General features: G+C 44.2%; 1 protein-coding gene across 2 annotated transcripts in view; it reads left to right on the top strand.

Moving 5' to 3' along the window:
- EOGT (EGF domain specific O-linked N-acetylglucosamine transferase) overlaps nt 1-9,892 on the top strand; it is a 34,420-nt gene extending 24,528 nt beyond the window's left edge. For both annotated transcript variants that reach the window (XM_059390129.1, XM_059390130.1), the window contains 4 exons: nt 3,250-3,311; nt 6,724-6,843; nt 8,650-8,752; nt 9,418-9,892. In XM_059390129.1, coding sequence (XP_059246112.1) covers nt 3,250-3,311; nt 6,724-6,843; nt 8,650-8,752; nt 9,418-9,564 — 432 coding nt within the window. In that variant the 3' untranslated portion in view covers nt 9,565-9,892. The remainder of the gene's footprint in view (nt 1-3,249; nt 3,312-6,723; nt 6,844-8,649; nt 8,753-9,417) is intronic.
- Nucleotides 9,893-23,221: the final 13,329 nt, after the last annotated feature.

Genomic DNA, 23,221 nt, shown 5'->3' with positions numbered 1-23,221 from the left:
GGATACACAGGAGGAGACGTGAACTGGCTTATTTATTTATTTGTTACACACTCTGGCTGCAAGCGTAGGAGCAGCGGGATTCACGCAGAGTTGCCGCTGTGGCGTCGGTGAGCGTTTGGGTGGAGGTGGAAGTAAATGGCTTCAGGGTCGGTCTCAGAGACGGGGTCTAGGACTCTTCTGTCGGAATATGCCGGTGCCTGCGGGGTCAGGCCGGGGAAGGTGCTGGGAGTCAGAGCTGAACTCCCGGGCTTTTAGCTTGAGCAGGTCAGTTGGAATTGAGAGGGAAGAAGTTCAGTAGGAGGGGACTGGAGGCAGGTTTGTGGGTAAAATGTTTTACGCAGATTAATTTGGATGCGTAACAGGCAGATCAAAATTATGTAATTAGTGTCTTGAGATACATATGGATTACAGAGGACATGAGCATATGGTGTAATGAGACATTGATTGGAAGCTGTGGGTGGAAGAATGAGCAGGTGTGTGTGTGTGTGTGTGTGTGTGTGTGTGTGTGTGTGTGTGTTAAAGACCTGGAAATAAAAATGTATCCAGTGATGCAGTGCTGGGGTAGACAGATCGGCAGATCACAAGTATATATTGGCGGACATAATACAGACCCACTGCTAGTTGTGGGCCAAGCATGTTACTGTGTGCTCCCCCTGCATGTTCTCCATGCTCCCAGCAAACCCATGAGGTTCCTATTTTATTATTACTTTCTGTTTTAGATAAGAACATGCAGGCTTAGAGGTTACAGAACATGCTTCAGGTCACCCAGCAAGGGAGCAGATGAATGGGGGGTGAGCTGAGATCATTAGGGTCTGAGGCTGCTGCTTTTTTTTTTTTTTTAAGTCATCAGTTTTTATTTTATTTTATTTTTTTAAAAGATTTTTTAATTTATTTATGTGACAGACAAAGATCACAAGTAGGCAGAGAGGTAGGCAGAGAGAGAGGAGGAAGCAGGTTCCCTGCTGAGCAGAGAGCCCGATGGTGAGAACCCAGGACTCTGGAATCATGACCTGAGCTGAAAGCAGAGGCTTTAACCCACTGAGCCACCCAGGCACCCCCTGAGGCTGCTTCTTAAGCAGAGAGCTCTACTGCCCCAACACGAGTGAATGTGAGAGGACACTGACCCGTCTCGTCTCCCCTTCCGTTGGGACGGCTGGCCAAAGAGCAGCATCAAACCCTGGCAAGTGGTCCAGCGCGAAGGGGTAACACCAGTGGGGGCCGCAGCATAGCCAGCGACATGTTCACCTCTGGTCCCACGGACTGTGCGAACCATGTTGCCTGCAGGGGGGACTTGGCAGTTCGGATCTGAACTCTAAGCCAAAGAGCACCCACTGGCTGCTTTTCTCCCAGTGACTGGAAAAGGTAGCTACCCAGCAGAGAAGAAAGGCCCTTTGAGTCTACCCTGATTCATGAATAGATCATAAAACCCAGGGCCACCTGGGGGGCTCATTCAGTGAAGAGGCTGCCTTGGCTCAGGTAGTGATCTCAGAGTCCTGGGATCGAGTCCCACGTCAGGCTCCGTGCTCAGTGGGGAGTCTCCCTCTCCCTCTGTCCCTCCTACTGCTTGTGTTTTCTCTCCCTCTCTCAGAGGAATGAATAAAATCTTTAAAATCACAAAATCCAGATGCTCTCGTCAAATGCCAGTTCCTGCAATCTTGCCCAACCTCTGGGGTGCGTAATCATGTCAGGGCACTGTGGCCACCTCCACGGTGTGATGAGAAATTGTAAAAACAAGCAGCAAACAAATAAACAAAAACCTGTTTGTTCAAGGACCCTCTGAGACGAGATTCTTTTTTGTGCGGCCTCATCTCGTTACAAGACCAGGGCTCGTGCCCACGGATTAATTCACTTCTGGAAAATGGAATTCCAACCTATCCTCACTCCTGCAACTCCCTGACATAAGCAGGATGTTCAGGGGACCCAGGGACTGTCTAGAGAGAGAAACTTCCATTCCGTGACTGTGTATGTGTGTAATGGGGGAGGGAATTGGATGTAAGTCCCTGCCTGTTGCTTTTTCCACGGCATTGCCTACAAACACAGGTTCCAGGCTCAGAGGACCTGGATTTAATTTTGGCTCTGCCCTTTGCTAGCTGCAAGATCCTGGGAAAGTTCCTTAACATCTCTAGGCCTCCATTGTATCATTTAAAAATAGGCGTACGGTGGCAGGGTGGGGGGGCGGGAGGAGCCTGGGTGATTCAGTCGGTTAAGTGTCTGACTCTTAGTTTCAGCCCAGATGATCTCATGATCTCAGGGTCCTGAGATCAAGGCCTGTGTAGGGCTCCCCAGTCTCAGCGCAGTCTGCTGGAGATTCCGTTCCCCTCCATCCCCCCTCTGCCCCTCTCCTCATTCACACATGTGGCACTCTCCCTCTCTCAAATAGATAAATAAATAAACTATTTTTTTAAAAAAACGGTAGGTATACGGGGGTGCCTGAGGCTGGCTCGGTCAGAGGAGCATGTGACTCTTGATCTTGGGATCGTGAGTTCAAGCCCTGCATTGGGTGTGGAGATTACTTTAAAATATAGGTGTAAAATAATATTTACTTGGTATGAGACACATATTCAGTGACCAACACCTAAAGCACTGAGCATTGCCAACACGGTTGAAGTGACACTTTTGTTACCGTCGCTGTTGTAGAAGCGCACACCACAGGCAACAGGGTACAAGAGCGAACATTTCCGAATAGCCATGACCCACCATGTTGGGACACAGAGAACCATGGCTGTATTTCTGCTACTAGGTTAACCGTGCTTTGTTACTTTCTGTTTCCTGAGAGAATAATTGTCTTTCTGTGTAGATTTTCTGCCAAAAATTCATTGTTTTCAGAAGATAAGGCCCAAAGCACAAGTAGCTTGTCTGAAATGAGATCAAGGATAGGGAGAAAGCTCGTACCCTACAGCCAGGAACAAGGGAGGTGCCCCGTCTAGGTTGAAAAATTGCAGGACTAACAGCAAGCAGTAATAGTAGCAGCTAACACGTAGTGGGAGGTGAGCACTTCCCTCCCATGAATTTTCCTCTTTCAGCCTTCATGACAACCAAACCCCGCGTGGTGGGATTTTATGGAGATGATGTGGCCGAGGGGTGATATCTGCATTAGAACTCAGTTAAAGGTTCAGAAAATAGACCTGAGTGATAGGTAACACCCAAAAATATTATGTATGAAAATAAGACCTTTTAGGACTCAAAGGAAAAATGAAACAGAAGAGAAGGAAGCAAAAGACATTCTAAGTGGTTTTTTTTCCCTCCTAGCTGGTAAAGGCACTGAAAACAGTGTCTACGTTCGAGGTACAGATTGTTGATTACAAATACAAGTAAGTAATATCCCACTCCTGGGCAGGGGCTGTTGTCTTTGGCCTGGATGTGTTAATGGGGCATCAGAGGGTTTTTCTGATGGGAGCTGTCGGTGCTGATAGAGCCGGAGAGGCAGGCGGACGCCTCCGTGAGTGATGTGAGTGGGACCCTGGGCACACAGGGTCGCTTTCTCCTCAGCCGTGTGGGGTGTGAAGTTTCGACACCATCTAATTGTTCAAGAGACATGGCAAGCGAGATTTCTTTTTCTGAATTAACATTTTCATTTGAAATTTCTGAATTTTTACAATACTGTTTTTTTTTTTTAAAGATTTTATTTATTTTTTTGACAGAGATCACAAGCAGGCAGAGAGACAGGAAGAGAGAGGCGGGGGAGGCAGGCTCCCCGCCGAGCAGAGAGCCCGATCCAGGACTCGATCCCAGGACCCTGAGATCATGAAGGCAGATAGATGCTTAACCCACTGAGCCACCCAGGTGCCCCAGAATTTCTGAATTTTTAAAAGGTGGCAAAAAACAAAAACAAAAAAAAGGGGCGGGTATGCCAGAGTGGTGCAGTGCTGTTAAGTGTCCAACTCTTGGTTTCAACTGAGATCGTGAGCTCAGGGACCCTAGATGAAGCCTTACATTGGGCTCCACACTCTACCCAGAGTCTGCTTTGGGATTCTTTCTCTCCTCTTCCTCTGTCCTTCCCCCACACTCACGCTATCTCCCTCTCTCAAAAATAAATAAATCTTAAACACACACACACACACACACTAAGTTGGCAACTAATTCTGAATTTTTAAAAAAATGTTAAAATGTTCCTGGCCTAATTTGTCCTGCTAGATGCTGGGTCTCCACGGTTGGCCTAAAATTAGTTCTGTGGGAATAATTTGAGGGTCAGAGAGAAACATGAAGTTTCTAAAAATATGACAGAGTATTTGCATTTCTTTTAAAGCTCCAACATAAGCAAAAGGCTTAGAAAGACAGAATATGCCTAACATTTACTGTCAAGGTAAGCCCTGTGGATATGAAAACAATAATGCTGTAAAGTAGCGCCTGTTCCTGGTTGAAGAAGTCAAGCAGTGTGGAGAAAAGCCCAGAAGGAAAGGTGAAGACTTTTCTGTCCTCCGCTTTCCCACCTACAACATTGTCTTGTTTTCCAAATTTAACACTACAAACAGTGTCTATGTTAAAAAAGAAAAAGTAGCCACATACCAGCATATGGGTCTCTGTTACTGATAAGTTAGAACTTAACAGTAAGAAGGGCATCGTCTGGCTGGCTCAGTCCGCAGACCGTGTGACTCTAAGGTTGTGAGTTCGAGCCTACTTTAAAAAACAAAAAAAGCAGGGGAGTTTCCACACCTTATTCATCATGCAGCCGTTCATTTATACAATAAATCTTTACCATGTACCTGCCAGCTGGTCACAGGCTCTGAGAGAGAATCCAGTTACGGAGGATGGCATGGCTCTGGTCTTGAGGACCCCAGACCCAGAATACAAATAAATAGCAGTCATAAGAACAGCTACCACTTGTTGGGACTTACTCTTATGCTTTATCTCATCTCACTCTTCCCACAGTCTTAGGGGGGTGGCAAACTGTTCCTGTCTCACGGATTACACGGTGCAGTGGTGGCTCCCATCATTGCCTCGGGAAGACACGGAGGAAGAGGAGGGCCCGAGGTCAGGATGACACAACTGGGGAGGGCACCTTGGACGCGCTGGCGTTGACTGGCCTTTAGGATCTATAGGTGTTTTTCAGATGAAGGAGGAGTGACAATAAATTCAGACCTTGCCAGTCTGAGGGACCCGTTACTAATAGAGTACACGGAGCTTTGCTTCCTTATCCTCAGACTCCGGGGTTCTAGCCACCTGGGCACATACTCCTCCTTCCCCTGGCATCAGCTGGCATTCCTGGAGAAACCAAGGCAGTCTGCTTGTCCCTCTTCCACTGCACCCCCCTACCACTCACTCATTCTCTCTCTTTCTCTTTTTCTCTCAAGCAAATAAATAAATAGAATCTTTAAAAAAATAAAATAAAGATGAGACGCTGGAAATTCTCATTCTCTTCTTAAATCCCAGATAGTCTTGGTCATTTTTTTTCCCCTTTGGGTAAGCTGCGCCGGAAGATCGAAGGCCACTGTGTGTGTTCAGAGGATTATACTTAGTCTGGTGTTTCTTGCCAGCCTCATTTCAGTGGACTTTTTGGCACTGACTTTGCATTCAGAGTTGGCATGTTTTTTAGGGTCTTGAATTTGGAGGACACTTTTATGATCTTAATGTGCATAAAATTAGTTTGTCGCAAAGGCAGGACAGTGCCTTGGTGGTGTCTGAGCTAATTTTAGGTATACCCAGATGGCACTGAATAAACCTCAGTCACACAAGGAGAATTTATTTTTTTAAAAAAGAATCTAGGGATGCCTGGGTGGCTCAGTCGGTTAAGCCGATGCCTTCGGCTCAGGTCATGATCCCAGGGTCCTGGGATCGAGTCCCGCATCGGGCTCCCTGCCCAGTGGGGAGCCTGCCTGTCTCTGCACCTCTGCCTGCCACTCAGCCTGCTTGTGTGTGTGCGCACACACTCTCTCTCTCTCTGACAAATAAATAAATAAAATCTTTTAAAAAAATGTTTTAAAGTAAAAAAAAACTATTATTATCTTAAGGAAGTTGTTTTTAGTCTGATGCTAGTATAGCACAACATCTCTTTAGTGCCTAATTTCCCCGTTTCATAAAGAGTAGGCTCCTGGCTCAGAGCTTTGCCTTGCTGTGGGCTCTGCCTAGATCTGAATCTTTTTCCTTTGATTATGTCTGCTTTTACTGTTTGGTTTGACCCATGTTACTGGTTTTTCATTTAAGAGAGTTCTAAAAGTTTCCTTCTAAAATAAATGCATTTAGGGGCACCTGGCTGGGTATAGCATGGAACGGTTGATCTCGGGGTCGTGAGTTTAAGCCCCACATTGTAGAGATTACTTTTAAAAAATGAAATATTAAAAATAAATGCATTTAAGTTTTTTAAAAAGTGAGCGTACTTAGAAAACAATGTTGAATTATTAAATTATTAAGTTATTGGGGCGCCTGAGTGGCTCAGTGTGTTAAAGCCTCTGCCTTCGGCTCGGGTCATGATCTCAGGGTCCTGGAATCGAGCCCCGCATCAGGCTTTCTGCTTGGCGGAGAGCCTGCTTCCTTCTCTCTCTCTGCCTGCCTCTCTGCCACTTGTGATCTCTGTCTGTCAAATAAATAAAAATAAAAATCTTTAAAAAAATTATTAAGTTATTAATTACTGGAGTAGGCTTGAAATTGGCAAAACGCCATCGTGGAATGCAATTTAAATTGGGAAATGCATTTGTGTAAATATTGTTACTGTGCGTCATGAGCTAAGTCATCTTAACAGTTTCTCTCGTCTCCCCACCTGTCTTTTGTTGTTCTGTATGCTCGCAGGGAACTTGGGTTTTTGGATCAGCTGAGGATCACTCATAACACGGACATATTTATTGGAATGCATGGAGCTGGTCTTACCCATTTACTTTTCCTTCCAGACTGGGCTGCTGTATTTGAACTGTAAGTGTTTGGAGACAGCTTTCTACTGGGCAAATAATGCTTTTTATGCATGCCGAGACGGTCCTTCAGACCTTCAAAAGGTGTGACATTTACTCTTTACAGGAAAGGCCCATCATATTGGCTTCTAGAAAGAAAAGAGACCTCAAGTTAAAAATACGAAGACACCATTTACTTAGCAAGCAAATTCCGCTTTCTCCCTCCATCTCATGATGACGAGGGAGATGTGAGTCTGTGACTTCCGTCCTCAAAGCTCGTTCCTGGGGGTCTCTCGGGCGGTGATCATCTCTCTGCCCTCTGTGTCGTTATTGTGGTAAAATGCAGCCCGTATGTTGCATAGCTGTGCTCACGGCAGCCCTGTTCCCAGGAGCGACCCGCACGTCCATCGGCGGATGAATGGGTTCCACAGACCGTGAAGTGTGGGTCTGTGTGCATACCTCTGCCTCAGCCAGCTCTAAGAAAGGAGGGGATCCTGTCACAGGCCACAACGTGGACGAACCCCGAGGACCTTATGTTAAGTGGGATCAGCTAGTCACGAAAGGACACACAGTGTGTGATGTCATGTATGTGAGCTTCCCGGAGGAGTCCGGTTCCTAGAGACGGAGCCTGGACCGGGGGTTGCTGGGGGTGCAGGGCAGAGAGGGAAGGGAAGAGTTCATGTTGCCTGGAAGGGACTTTCCGTCTTGCAAGATGGCGGATTTGGTTGCACAGCATGAATACACATAACACTACTGAACTGCACACTTAAAAGTGGACGAGATGATACATTTTATGTGTTTCCTACCATTCAAACTGGTTCAAGAACCTGTATGTCTCACAAGAGCACGGCTCAAAAACACAAGTCAGCCTTGTGCTCACTGATCCCATCCATAGGGAAACTGAGGCTTCAAGTGAAAGTGATCTTTCCGGGGCGCTCCTTTCACTGGGTGGGTGGTTATGGGGACGTGGCCTCCTCCCCTTTGGTAATTCTTCCCTGGACACCATGCCTCATCTTTCGTTCTGGACACGCCAACAGCGGTTACTCTTACCTCCTCTCTCTCTTTGTGTCCGAACACCAAGATTTAAGTCAGTATTTTGTTTTGTTTTATTTTATTTATTTATTTTTAAAGATTTTATTTATTTATTTGACAGACAGAGATCCCAAGTAGGCAGAGAGGCAGGCAGAGAGAGAGGGGGAAGCAAGCTTCTGGCTGAGCAGAGAGCCTGACGCAGGGCTCGATCCCAGGACCCTGACATCATGACCTGAGCCGAAGGCAGAGGCTTAACCTGCTGAGCCACCCAGGAACCCTTCACTCAGTATTTTAAATGGGAGACTATTTAGAAAAAAGTTGTGAACTTCCCACATTCTGCAAAAATATCTGAAATTCAGATACATTAGAGAAATAGCCAGAGAATTATGGATTCTGTCTCAGCACTTCATGTGTCCCAGGAGAGAGAGAGAGAGAGAGGAGGAGGGTGTTAAAGAAGGCAGGCAGGAAGGCAGGGGAGGAGGAAAGAAAGAGGTGTCATTGATAACCCTTAGGCCTTAGAGCTCAGCAGATTGGGCTATTGGTGCAATATCAAGTTCACAGGCTGTCAGCCCCGTTGATAAACTTCAGTTCCTTCCGAACCTTGATCCTGTTTTGTTTTTTAAAGTTAAGGTAGCCTAGTTATGAAGCTATTTGAAAAATAATCCCCATTGATCTTGTGCCCTAGTTACACAACGTTTTGCAGGAATGTAGTTGGGAGGTGCATTATTCCTCAGAGAAGTGTCGATTTGGCGAAACCCCTGGACACAGGTCTCATGTGTGGGTGCCCTTGCGTCCTCAGGTACAACTGTGAAGATGAGCGCTGTTACTTAGACCTGGCCAGGCTCAGGGGCATCCACTATGTCACCTGGCGAAGGCAGAACAAAGTCTTTCCTCAGGATAAGGTAAAGTTCAATGATGAAACTCACCTTGTTTTGTGAGTTTTTTTTTCTTTTCACCTCATTTTGCTTTTTCTTTTTTTTTTTTTTTTAAAGATTTTTTTTTTTATTTATTTATTTGACAGAGAGAGATCACAAGTAGGTAGAGAGGCTGGCAGAGAGAGAGAGAGGGAAGCAGGCTCCCTGCTGAGCAGAGAGCCCGATGTGGGACTCGATCCCAGGACTCTGAGATCATGACCTGAGCTGAAGGCAGCGGCTTAACCCACTGAGCCACCCAGGCGCCCCTCATTTTGCTTTTTCATTGGTGTAAAATACCTAATTAATATGAAAAACTGTCATTAAACTTCAATCCAAAGATAAACTCTTCTTCTCTGGAACAGTGAGTTGTATTTTATATTTGCAAGTTGGGGCAAAAGGGAAATTCATCATTCCGTATCTGTATGTTAAGAAGATAACTTTGGGAAATTTGGGCCTAGGAAGATCTATTAAACTATATATAGGAGGGAATCAGTAAACTATAGAGCAGTAGGCCAAGTCTGGCCCCCCACCTGTTTTTATAAATAAAGTTTTATTGGCACAGTTGCCTTGGCCAAAGGAAAATAATTTTATTCCTGTTCAGAAAACCATGTCCTCAGTGACTTACAGATTTATGTTTTGGTTTGGTTTTATAGGGCCACCACCCAACTCTGGGGGAACATCCGAAATTTACCAACTACTCTTTCGATGTGGAAGAATTCATGTATCTTGTCCTTCAGACTGCAGACCACGTAGTACAACACCCAAAGTGGCCATTTAAGAAAAAACGTGATGAGCTATAAGTGTGCTGAATCAGTTTGCAAAAGTCTCTTTGTTTAAATAGTCCACCACCCAGCCTCATGTTTAAGTCAGCAAAATACCTTATTATATCCTAGCCCCAAGTTACCTTTTCTATACCAAAACATGCCTTCAGGATAGTACTTAAGTGTTTTAGAGTCTTCAACTGTTTCCTGTGATTTTTGTGTCATAGCTATTTATCAAGATACTGTTTTTGCACTGAAAACTTTATTCTTCATAGTTCAAAAATAAGACTGTAGTAGGCTCGCTAGTACATTTGAGCTTCTTAGGTCTACCAAAGTTTTCACGTTTCTTGACTTTAGACTTTGTAAATGTTTTTGTAGATTACCATGGGATTATAATTCTAGAGGCTTCCAACTTGTTTGTGTTATATTTAAGTAAATTCATGGAAGCTTTTTTATTTGCCAAAATCTGTTTCTAACACCGTTTGTGGTAGGAAAGGAAAACATACCACACACACACACACACACAGTGTTGTGATTCTCAGAACCTAACTGTAGGTAGCCTACTCCGTGTTAGAGATCAAACAGTGTTATAAACAGGTCTGTTTTACCTTCTCAGAGTCCAGACCAAATCCCACAGAATTCTCTGCTGTATCTAAGTGATGTCCAGGTTATATGCACCAAAAATTTGTATAAACCATGCTGCTGCAGTAATTTTTCTAACGGATTTCAGATGCAAATCATGTTTTCCCAAAACATAACAACTACATGTGATAAAAGCAAATCAGAATATCCCTTGGAACATCTTGGGGTATACCTTCTAGCTGGTTTCCACTAATTCCTTCTTTGCCCTGGAGAGTCTTTATGTCACATTTATGTATCAAAGTGTTGTACCCGGTGTGCACAGACCTGTGACGGCATACACCTGTGTGTGCCGTCTACCTCTGTTAGCACACACGGATTCCCCTTTGAGTTTGCAGGCTTCACAGTAGTTACATGAAGAGCGTTTTTCCCGATCAAAAATATAGACCCCCCCCCCCCCCCATAAAAGTAAGTAAAGTCGCATGTGAATCATCCATTTCAAAATGAAAAAGGAACCATGAGAAAGTAGCATTGATTAAAAAGAATCTCTGAAATGCAGACCCACACTTTGGGGTTAATTTCTCACTGTTGATGGACTTTTCATTCAGAGGTCAGAAACGATGGATCTCATTTTCCGCAAAATGTGAAGTTTACGTCTCATGAACACTTGAGAAATCCGGTTTAGGATGAATGACTTCTATTTTTTCAAGTAGAGGATTAGCAGAGCTGAGAATTTTTTTTTTTTTAAACATTTTAGCATTGTAAGGGAAAAAAAGAGAATATGCGACAGAGAAGTTATCCAAGAAACGCAAAATATTTGTTATTTGGACCTTTCCAGAACAAGTTGGCTGACCCCTGCTTTAAAGGATTATGAACAGTCTTCTAGAGTTTAGGGATATTTACTAAAATCTCTATAAAGACAGTAGTGCTTCACTGTAGTAATAGCTCGGATTTGGGTGTTAAAATTGTGTAAAAAGAAATGACAACCTATGAGTTTTTCAGTGAATGGTGTGATTGCTCTTTGTGCAGAATAGTGAGTCACCACAGGGAAAAGATTTCACTTGGAAAAGAATGTGAAAGCAGCATTGCACTTTCCATCAGGGAGGTATAAGCATCTGAAAAAAAATGTGTGAATGAAAAAAAGTCACTGTCTATATTCTTACCTCATTTTAAGAAGTATGTACAAATGCAATTCTATAGACTAGCAAGAATTCCAGAAACGGAGGACAGTTGCATAATACAACTATTATATTTGAATATTTTGCATTTATAGAGAGAATGCTTTTTATATAAATGAGTACATATGACACTTTATAGAATTAACTTTTATCAGACTTTTTATATGGGAGTAAAAGATCTTTAAATGGCTATAAAATTTAAATGTAAAGAGGGCTTTTTAAAAATTAAGTCTTGAAAAGAGATGGATTTCATTGTACATTTTGGGTATGACTTCGAAATAAATCTTTTTATATTTTATTTGAATACTGGAACACTTTTCAAGGTTTTCTGTGTCCGACTGTTATATGCTTACTCTTTGGCAATCTAGTAGCTTTAGATTAGAAAAATTAAATAGCTTGCTGATGAAGAAATCATTTTCAAGAAAAATTATGCCTTACGTTTGTTTAGCAGTTAATTATATGATGCTTTCATGTGCGGTATAGTGTGTAACTTTTACAAAAATGATGTAATAAGTATTGATCTCATTTTTTCCATTAAAAAAGTCAGATGCTGTTTAAGGGACTTCCCTAAAGATCACGGTTCTTCTGGTCCCACATCCATAGACTTCCATTGTGTTACTCGCTTGCTTACTGTGTACCAGCTGCTATTTTAGGTTCTGGGAATACTGTGAGAAGAACAGAAAAATGTACTTGCCTTCATGGAGCTTGCATTCTGGTGGAGGAGACAGACATGAAGCAATATAAATAAGTAAAATACCGGGACGCCTGGGTGGCTCAGTTGGTTAATAAGTAAAATACGCTGTGTGCCAGATGCTAATATATGCTAGAGAGAAAGCTAGAGCAGGAGCACGGAATGCGGGTGGATTCCTGGGGTGATTTGGAGTTGGGTGCACCTAAGCAGAGGTTGAAAAAAGTCTTCAGTGAGGTAACATTTGAGTCATGATTTGGAGTACGCAACCCAGGAAGCAATGGCAGATAACCGGACGAAGAGCATTTCAAGAAGACAAAACAGTACATGCAAAGGTCCGGAGGCAGGGGCATGCCTGGCACATTTGAGGAAAAGCAAGGAAACCAGTGTAGCTGGAGTGACTGAGGGGCAGAGGAGTAAGGGATGACAGGTTCTGAGACTGGAGTGCAGATGGCAAGACTCTGATCTTTTGTTTCTGATAAAATGGGAGTTGTCTTTGCAGAAAGGGCTAATGATCTGACTTACTGGGAATAGGAAAACTCTAGCTATTGTGCTGGGAACAGACTGCAGAAGGATCCCTTAGATTGTGTTCTCTGGGAAGCAGACTCTGGAATGGAGATGTTTACTTCGTATTGTAGAAGGGCTGTGTGGACCCTATGTGATCTCTGTCCCAACTTCTTGTTTGTTGGTCCCCCCTTACGCTTTTAAAAATGTGAAAAACGTTCTTTAGATGTTTAAACCGAAAGCAGAGAGGTGAAGCAACTCAATCAAACCTACACAGCTAAAAAGTAACAGATAGATTAAATGCAGGGCTTTCTTTGTGAAGGAATTCAAACAAGAGTTTGCAGGAAATGGAGGGAGGGAGTTAGGAGGGAGGAATAAGGGGAAGAAGGAAGGAAGAGGGAGACAAAAACCAGTCAGGGAAATAGAGAATGGGAAAAACACTCCTGGAGCTAGGCCCTTTCTTGTGGTTATAAAATAGTTTTCTTTGAAACACAGTCAATGGAAAGAATTTGAAAAATAAACGTGCTTTTTTGTAAAACTAGGGGCATTTAAAGCAAATCAGCTCGGGTATGACTGCCTTAGGTTTAAAATAACCTATTCTTAACCAAGGACTGTTGCCAGACACTTTAATACCTTTCTTCTCTTTTAGCTTATTGGTGCTTGTCAAAAGATGTTATAAGCATTCTTGTCATCAAAGAAGTGGCTTAAAGCAGTGCACAGGTTACCTGGGCCCTCACTTTGGATGGTAATGCAAACTTTGACCATGAGGTGGCAGTCAAGCCCTTCCAAATGCCTCGACGTGGCCAGAGGTCCTGTTGTCTTCATCTCTTTGTAGATTCCGGACCTCTGAGCGCCAGGAGTTAAGACCTTGCTTCTGCGTAGTGATGGGTTTTTTTTTTTTCATTCCTTATTTGAGGGAAAGTATGAAAATTTTCATGGACAGTTTCACATTTAAGTGTGGAATTTCTTAATTACAGCCAATAGCTGAATCCTGTGTGAAAATCCCCGATCTTCTTGTGCAAAAAGCATTTGGCCCCCGGAAGATGATGTCTACTGACAGAAGCTGTTAGTGGGCTGCATTCTCAGCGATGTGCACAGGAATATTCTTGGATGTGAGCTCTGTTTACGATCTATTGATAGTCCCTTAGCTCTTCTTTTCAGGGGCTAATTTCTTTCTCGTCTAGGCCGTATGGGTATCACATATGCAGTTGCTGTACAGTTTTGTTTGCACAGACCCAGACTGTGAGCAGAGGCATTCCTTGAAGGCTACGTGCGGAGGGCTAGTGGGACAGTAGTTAAGCAGTGCTTTCAGCATAAACAAAAGAGCATTGACCCTTGAGTCTCGATGTGGTTGTGATATAATGGCGATTCTCAAAGTGTCGAGTACCCTTCATTCTTCACAACCTCGAGTTGTGGAATTTGGAGGTGCTTTGCCGAGAGGGACCTTGGAGGTCCTTCATGGCATCTGTTCATTCCACCATAGTCTGTTGACTGCCCCACCAGTAACAGGCACCAGTAGCAGACCAAGAAACGTGGGTTCCTGGGAGAGGCAAGTTGTAGAGACCAAAGGACTCAGACACAGAAGTCAGAAGACCCTGACTTCTCAGCCTTGCAACACATAAGCTACGTGATCGTGTCACCTAGCTGCGTGGAGCTTCCAGTTTTCTTGCTTACAAATTGGCAGTGATATCTATCAGTCCAAATAGATTTAAGGATAGAATTTTAAAAATGCATGGGGTGCCTGGATGGCTCAGTGGGTTAAAGCCTCTGCCTTCAGCTCAGGTCATGATCCCAGGGTCCTGGGATTGAGGCCTGCATCGGGCTCTCTGGTCAGCAGGGAGCCTGCTTCCTCCTCGCTCTCTGCCTGCCTCTCTGCCTACTTGTGATCTCTGTCTGTCAAATAAATAAAATCTTTAAAAAAAGAAAAAGAATTTTAAAAATGCAGGCACACTTGTTTTGTCCCTGGCACCATAGGATATGTCCATTAAATATGGTTGTTATGCGAGGACATAAAGAACTATGATTATTTAGAGCCCTAGTGTCTGGGGAGCATTTGGATTCTGACCTCCAAGCCTCTTCTTAAACGTAGGGAATCAGAATCTCTGGGGGTACAGTTGACCAATTCTATGTAGTCAAATGTCCCCAGGTGGTTTTGAGGCACAGGTGTTGGGGGCTGCTGGTTTAGGAGACGGACAAAGCTGGTGGCACCATACAGTTCATGAGGTCTAAGTTAGCCCTTGTCCAAGTCTCTTGCAGTAGGTATCAATAAGTTGTTACATAGAAAATCGTTTTCTTGGGACATGTTGCAACAAGCCACATTAACTAGAATTATTTATTGCAGTTAATGTATCCAAACCTTTGATACACTAATGTGCATTGTGAATGTCTAAACAGGAAGATATAATACCGTTTCAAATTTATTTGACCACTGGATCTTTTTCTCAAGGAAGGTGATGATCAGCGTTGCAAGAATCCCTCTCCAAGCACCCATAAGCCGTTGCTATGGCCACAGCTGCCTTCTGGAGGAAGGTCACCTGGGGGTGCTTTGGGGATGAAATTGCTTTGGTCAGTTGCACCGTGTATGTGGGTTAAATCAGTGGTGCTACCTGGTCACAGTTGATTGGACCAGGGATTAATTGCTGAACCAAAGTCTATCCAGTCAGACAAAGGGTAAATAAAAAACCCAGCCATTCTGAGGGGACATTTGGATATGAGATCTGAAGACAATGCCCCAACGTCCCTGGTACCAACATGCCAGATCTGAGCTACCGGTTCCTCTCTCGAATCAAGTTCAATTATGAGCCACTTTCCAGTCACCCACGAGGCCACCTGTCCATTCAGGTCATGAACTGGATTATCATTTTCTGACGGTCTGAAAGAACCTCTCGGATACAGCTGTGCCCGTCCTCCAGCTGTGGTTCTCCCCCACCCTCCCCCCCAGAGATGGAAGCTAGCAGAAGTTGAAGGACTTGGACCCAGGTCTTCCTACTCCAAGTTTAACACTGTCCAGCTACCCTGACCCAGTGATGCCTCTCACCTTGAGGTCATTCAGTCTACAGGATGCCAGTAGTTTCCAGAAATTATCTGAAAAGTAAATGGCAAGGACACAAGTCTGTTGACATGCCTCCTGCTTTAGGTGGGAAGCTAGGCTGGGCCGATTGTTAAACCAAGGTGCTGGAGAAATCAGACCAGTGTGAGAGGAGACAGGGGGGTGAGGAATTAGCAAGCAGGAGACAAAGCTGTAGCGTGGTGTGGCGGTGGAAAGAAAGCAGGGACCAGAGTCCCACAAGGGGAGTACTAGACACATAGTGAACAGACCGAGGAGAGACAGGGAGAGGCCAGGATTAGCTGAAAAGCTGGCTGGAAAGGAGGCAGCAGGAAGCACAAAGAGGAAAACCTTCAGGTAAGAAGCACACATCACACAACTCTTCTAACGTGGGGCAGGTGGAAAATCGGGAGAACCAGTGTTGACTCACGTCAGGAGCCAGTCTATGCTGAGAGAAAAATGTAAATCCTCTAGAGAAATGTCTTTGTCTACGGATCATTTTTCCAAAATGTGGGGATCTTCAGCCACTTCAGGGAAAGAATTTACACAAGTTGCTTTTAGAAGTGTCTATGGGACCAGGGTTATTTCCTCCTCTGACTTACAAGGATGTCACCCCATCTGCTTTTCTGGAAAATTAAAAGCATACTGTGCTGATGGAACATCTCAAAACACTGTCACCAAACCAAAGCAGAGCAGAGACAGACCCCTGGTTCTGCCTGTTGGGTATCGCTACGCAAACAAATCGCCTCTCGGAAATCGCTTTGTAATACCATTCTTTTACTTTTTACTAGATTGTATGTTCTTGGATGGTCTTGCATTTGCAATTCAAATAGCGGTCTGTTGCAAAGAAGAGTTTTATGGTGGCCGCTACTGGGTGCAAGCAATAAATCCAGAGGACAAGGGAGTACAAGTAATACTCGGGAAAAGGGGCCGAGCTTTGTAGCTTTGCTTTTAAACTTGTGAAGAGGACCAACAGCTGGGAATGATGTGTTCTGCTTTTACCTTTTTTTTTCTCTCCTTCTAGTTCTCCTCCCCCTTGTCCCCCTCCTCCTTCTCACACTATCAGCATTGAAACGTCTGCCTTTCTAGGTGGAAGTCCAAAGCACCCACCGGCCGGGAATCCTGGACTAGTTGGTTACTAGCGGACAGCTCCTGTTCCAAGTGCTCACCCATGGGGGCAAGACGTTACAGCTCGTTCGGGACTGACTCGGTTCTCCTGTTGTCTCTGGGAAGACAACCCACAGTAGCCTGTGGGTAGTGTCTACTTCACCCACTGAGATTTCCGGAGACCCGTGGAAGGTCTTCTGTAGGGGAATGACATCGGCAAGTGCGGGTACCTGAAATCTCCTGAGAAATTGGAGGGGCTTTGCAGAGCCGTGAGGAGAGGCAGCGTGGCTGAACAGTGAAGGTCACAGCCATGCCCCGTGTGCCCCAGACCGCCCGGATGACCTGAGTAGGCGAGCCCCCTACGCTCCTGGAGCCTCTGTTTTGTCATCCGTAAATGGAGGCTACTGAGGGAACCAGCGACAAGGCTGCTGTGACGTCCTTCTCCATGGAAGGCGCTGAGCTAGGCAAGCAAGGCTGAGGGAATGGGCGAGACCGATCTTAATCAGACAGCCACACAGGGGAGGGCGTGAAGTTACGCTGCGGTCAGTGCCCGGAAGAGCAGGAACCAGCCATGACCAAGGGAGATGCTCCAGATGAAGGGGAAGGGAGCCTGAGAAGGTGAGCCCCAGGGAACTGTAGGATAACACGATGTCTGGCACATGGTGCGGCCTCAACAAATAGGGAGAAGAGAGGAGATGAGGACAAGGAAGAGAAGGCAGGTGAAGAGGAGGAAGAAGACACAGACACACGGGAAGCCAGGGTCTTGCTCCTTAAGCCCCAGAGCAACCCTTGGTCGTGTGGCTCTTGCATCTGCAAAGCCCTAGGACAGCCGACTCATGAGGTCTGCCCTCCTGGAATGCTCCATCCAGGGAGGGAATCTCAGGGAGAAGGCCAGGAGGAGACCAGATGGCAAACGACTTCCCCCGTGTCACTGAGGCACCACGGCAGTGGGACTGGAACTTGGCTTCCCGCTGAGTGGGTTTGTCGGCATCCGCCAAGGGTCTCGCTGCTCGCTGAGGCGCGTGTGCTCGCCTGCCTCCTCCTGGTCTCAGCGTGCCCAGCTGGGAGGTGAGGAGTTTGGACCCCGTAACTGTGCTTCCTCTGTGAAATCTGCGATTAAATGGCAAGTGGTATGTGGAACTATGCAAATATATGCACAGACATAAACCCACAGTTCAGTTATGTAAGGCAGCCCCACTGCGCTGTGGCTCCAATGGGAGGGTCTCATCCTAAAGTCTTTTTTAAAAGACTTTTTTTAAAAAGTCTTTTATTAAAAAGTCATTTAAAAAAGTGCGAGTGTTCTTAGTCCTGAGCAGGAAGTGGAAGGTTCGTTCACTTGCTGATATGTTTAGGGATGGGGTGAGATTTAAGGAAATCCTAGTATAGCTCTGAGTTTCCATTATTAGTAGGCAAATGACTACAGGACCGGGGGAGACCAAAGCTGGGGTCTTTTTTTGGTGGTGTGGGGGGTTGCAGTTTGGATAAAATAAATAAAATGGACTGCTGTTCAATGGAGAAGGAGGGACGTGCTGGAAGCAGGTGTTACTGTTGATGCTCATTGCTTTGGGTGCGTGGTGGAGGAGACCACTGGACGGAAGCTAGATATGGGTCTCAATGAAGGTCCAAGCTTGCCTTTTAAATACAGGGAAGGGAGCTCTTTACGTGAGTGGAAGGTGCCCAGTGCATCAGTGCTGCTGGGGACGGTGACGTTTTGTCAGTGCTCAGCATTTTGTTGAACAGCCCCTGGCAGATTTGGTGAGTAGAGTTGGGCTACCCAACTCTAGAGATGCAGGAGTGGACAAGTGTATTCTAGGAGAACAGTGGACTCAGGAATATGTATAGGACCCATGCTAAGGACAGTGCCTCTTTGCCTTTTATCTGGGAGCCTTCTTTTTTTTCTTTTTTTAAAGTTTTTTTTTTTTTGGATTATAATTGACACACACTGTTACATGTGACACATGTAACACACACTGTTACATTTCAGGTATACAATATAGTGATCCTGCTTCTCTCCACATTACACTAGGCTTGCTAGAGGTGTAGCAATCTGTCAGCATACCAGGCTATTATAACATCAGTGACTAGATTCCCTGTGCTGTGCTCTTTATCCTCGTGACATTCCTGCCATAACCGGAAGCCCGGACCTCCCTCTCGCTTCACCCATTTTGCCCCCCCCCCCCCACCCTTCCCCCTGGCAACTCTGAGTTCTCTGTATTTATGGATCTGTTTCTGCTTTTTGTTTGTTTATTCATTTGTTCTGTTTTCCAGATTCCACATCAGACTGAAATCGTATTCTTTTTGCCTTTCTTGTCTCTGAGTCAGAGGAGTTGAGTTTCTGAGTTGAATGCAGTAGCCACAAATAGTTTCCGAGTCACAGGAAAAAAAAACCACCCTTCCCAAGCAAGAAAGCAGAATATTTGGAAGGTGGTGTTTTGTTCCAATCATGTCAAACCATGAACTCATGTATATTTTTAGTTGGGAAGAGGTTGACATGTGCCACAGTCATGGCTAACCCTCAAAGGACCCCTGACCCTCACCTCAGCCCTCCCCCTACCTCCTTTTTCAACAAGTCCCTGTACCTGACCTCACCCTTGTTGTTTGGCACACCGGGGAAAGAGCAGCAGTGTTATTCATCACCCTGAAAAATGCTATACGGAGCCCAAGGGTTGTGTGAGATGGTGATGTCAATGGGAACAATTCATTATTCCATCAAGAGCTTGGCATGTCAGTCAATGAAAAAATATGTGCTTTAGAGCTGACAGCTCAAAATAGTCTTTTCAGCAATTGGCATGCCAAGATCTTGATAGTATAATGAATTATTCTTTAAACCTATCATTTCGCCCCATCAATTTGGCCATATAGACTTCTTGGGGAGGGGGGGAAGGGGCAGGACTAAATTATAGAAGTTATCTGAAATAGCAAACAAAATAACTTTGCAATCTGGGAAGGAAAGACCAGAGCTTTAAGGAGTAGAATTAAAAGGAATGTTCCTCAGGAAGCATACAATTACAGTTCACAAAAGTGTACACAAAGCTCCTTGATTTTGTGTGACTCTCAGACAGGAAAAATACTTATTTCCATTGGCCACCTGTGGAATGACTCTGACATTTCATCCTCATTTTCCATGACAATACACCAGGAAAATAGGAGATAATCTATTCTGTTTGTATGGCGATATAAGCTTGCTGAGCAGTATAGCTCCTGATTATTTAGGACACACAGGTGTTGAGAACAGTCTTAGATTGGCCTTGAAGGCTAGTTGGAAGATCCCAGTTAATTTTTCCCAGTTAATCTCCATATGTAGATTAATTTTCCCACCCTCTCGAGGTATGGTTTTTCTTATACTCATGTGGCTAATTAATTCTGTTCATTCTGAAGTCCGTCCTCTTCAAAGATCTGTACCCGTCACTTCTCCTAGCGTTCGAAAGCAGGGTGAGAAACTGCACAGCTCGCTGGCTCTAGGAAGGGTGTTTAGCATGTTGGCGTGCATTTGGGGTGACTTCTGAACATGGCACAAGCACGTTTAGGTTTCAGCTGGTCAAATTGCTTTCATCCCAAAATGTCAGCTTTATTTCTAGGAACAGCAGCTGCCACATACTTTTTTTTCTTTCTTTCTTTCTCTTGAATATCTCCACTGAACCACTTGATGTAAATGCTTATTTTCTATTCTGTTAAATAATGCCCTGTTGATACAGCAACGGTCATTTCAGAATACCATCACAAAATAACAGCAACACTAATCTGTTCCCGGGATTGGGTCTTCATTGTCTGTCCGTTGTTTGAAAATCGAGAAGAGCCTCATTAATCCGCGGCAGAATATTACGCATTTCATTAAAATATTGCCCGGAAAGGAGAGTTACTTCAAATCTCCTTCATGTGTCCTTCACGGCCGGCAGCCTGCTCTAGTCTGCATTTTAACTATCAACCTGAAGAAAAACCGGGACATCCGTGACCTTTTAATTTGTGCTTCAAAGAAAACATTTCTTAATGTTATGTAATAAATCAATCATTACTTGCTTAATAATCTTAATGCATGTCTTTGAAGTTAGCAATTCACAAGAGAGGCTGGGATTTTTAAAAATTGACAACTCTCTGGTCATTTGATGTAAACTGTGTTTTATTGATCAGCTGTAAAACAGTACTTGATATTAGCCGAATGTAAAGGCGAGAGATCATGGGGAACAATGAAAAATGAAGACTTAGAAGCATATATGCATGATTATATGTAGTCTCTGAAGTCCTTAGGAAATAGGGCTTTTTAGTTCTTTACTATTTGAAATTTGTGAGGTAATACTAAATTTCCTTTAATTCTGTCTCATCTTTGTCCATGAATATACCTAACACATACAATACTTACATATCTTACAGTTCCTTTAACCTTGAAATGGAAGTCTCTGCAACTGTATTTTCTATGTATTCTGTGGATCTATTATCTAAAATGCAAATCTTCCCCTGTTTGTTCAGTCCTCTGTTGTCTCTTTGCCCTGATTACTTCTGTTGTCTGACAAATTTTTTTAAAAGATTTTATTTATTTATTTGACATAGGGAGAGAGAGAGAGAGATCACAAGTAGGCAGAGAGGCAGGCAGAGAAAGAGGGGGAAGCAGGCTCCCCGCTGAGCAGAGAGCCCAAAGCGGGGCTCGATTCCAGGATTCTGAGACCATGACTTGAACCGAAGGCAGAGGCTTAACCCACTGAGCCACCCAGGTGCCCCTTGTCTGACAAATTTTTCAGTTTATACATTTTTTCCCACTTAGTAACAATATCCTGGTTACTTATTATTAATGCTCTGTTTATCATACCAAAAAAACCCTCCAATCCTGGATTTTTCTCTTATTTTATAGATGAGCTTCAGATAACTGTTACAGATTCACTGCTACTTTAATGACTAACCACTGAATTATAGGTTTCCTGATTTGTAGCGTATTCAGAAAAGGCAACAAAATGCCATTAATCTGATAGTAATAGGAACGGAAGTTAATATTGGCCTGAAGCTAAGCCGCTCATTGTAAACATCTAGCCTGCATAATTTACAGTCACAAAGGCTCACTTCTGGTTCCTAAAAGAGTCCTCTGTTGCTGCCTGCACAAGTCAGCTTGTCCCCATTCCTCTTCAGAGAATTCTACCCAGGCGCTACCAAGGTCCTGTCCTCGTGTCTAACACGACAGTGACCGTGACTCTGTTTTGGTTTTCGAGGGCCCCTATTCTCTTGGTAATGGAGACTCCCTGAAGCTGAGTGGTGAAGGACATACTTGAGCTCCTACTCTCAGCTCAGGGCTCCAGCTCTGACCTTGGACAAGGCACTGAACCCCCTGGGCCACCCGTTAGGAAGACCCACCTTGAGGGGTTGCTGTAAAGGTCAGAGAATAATGCCTGGCACACTATACGAATTCCAGAAAGCTCTGGCATTCCAGAAAAGGGAGAGAAAATGTCCTCTAGTATCTCATTGGTCTGGGGGGGGCTACAGCTCAAAGCTCACAGCCTCAAGTCAGGATATTGCTACCAATAGCAGACGGACTCTGCTCCTTTGCTCGTTACCTTTTCCATCATTTCTACTCAATAATTAATACTGAAAGGCTTTTCTTTATTGAAACAATGCTCCCAAAAGGGTGTTTTTTTTTTTTTAACATCTTCCCCAGGTTTTTCCATGTTCCTTTTATCTCAACACTTGAAACACATTTAGACAGGATAGGTTTTGTCTGTTATTTCCGTTTTTTCTAAAAATCTCTTATGTTGGTATGGCATTCACTGGAGAAATACATGAAAATACAGAGAGGGAAAAAGAAAGCACTCGAAGGAAACCATAGTATTTGTGAACATGACATATTCCCAACACTCCCTCCAACGCAAACACACCAATTTCACACACACACACACCCACACACCCACACACACACAGATAAAACTTTTTTCCTGCTAGGCTTTATATATACTCATCCCTTGCATATTTCTGGGAAACCTGCTATTGGCTAAGAGGACTGAATGTTTCCTCCTTACTACCATAAAAATATTTACATCCCCATTTGCAGTGTTTGCAGGTAATTCCATGAGCCAATCTTATATTGTTGGAGAGTTAAACTTTTTGTGCCTACTCATTATTGTTAAAGAAAACGTGCCACACCTTGAAGATCCTTACACATACATCTTTGTGCATCTGTGCAATTAATTCCTTAGTATATATTCCCAAATATGACACTGCTGGATCCCAGGGCATATGCATTTACAGAGATTTGATTCCCTACTGATAAATTTCTATCCAGAAATGTGGTATTTTTCATCCAGCCCCTGGGGAGATATGCAAGAATCCCATTGCCCCACATACGACCCTAGGCATTGTAAGTTGGCGGGAGAGTTTTAAGGTAGATTTCAGGATATCTTGTACACAGAAACAAGGAGAGAAGAGGACATGTTGAATCAAGCTGTGTTTCACATATGGAAACAATTCAAAGCAGTCTGGTTAGCCAGACAGGTTGCAGGACGGATGTCTGTGACAAGGATCGTGGGGGAGTAGAAAGCACCACCAGGTCTGCAGAGCTGTACCATACACAGAGAACCATTGTTTTGATGGAAAAGACCCAATAAAGGAGCAACAGTG

The sequence above is a fragment of the Mustela nigripes genome, chromosome 2 (assembly GCF_022355385.1).
Source record: "Mustela nigripes isolate SB6536 chromosome 2, MUSNIG.SB6536, whole genome shotgun sequence".
Classification (NCBI taxonomy): Eukaryota; Metazoa; Chordata; class Mammalia; order Carnivora; family Mustelidae; genus Mustela; species Mustela nigripes.
This window is presented reverse-complemented; position numbering and strand designations above follow the sequence as displayed.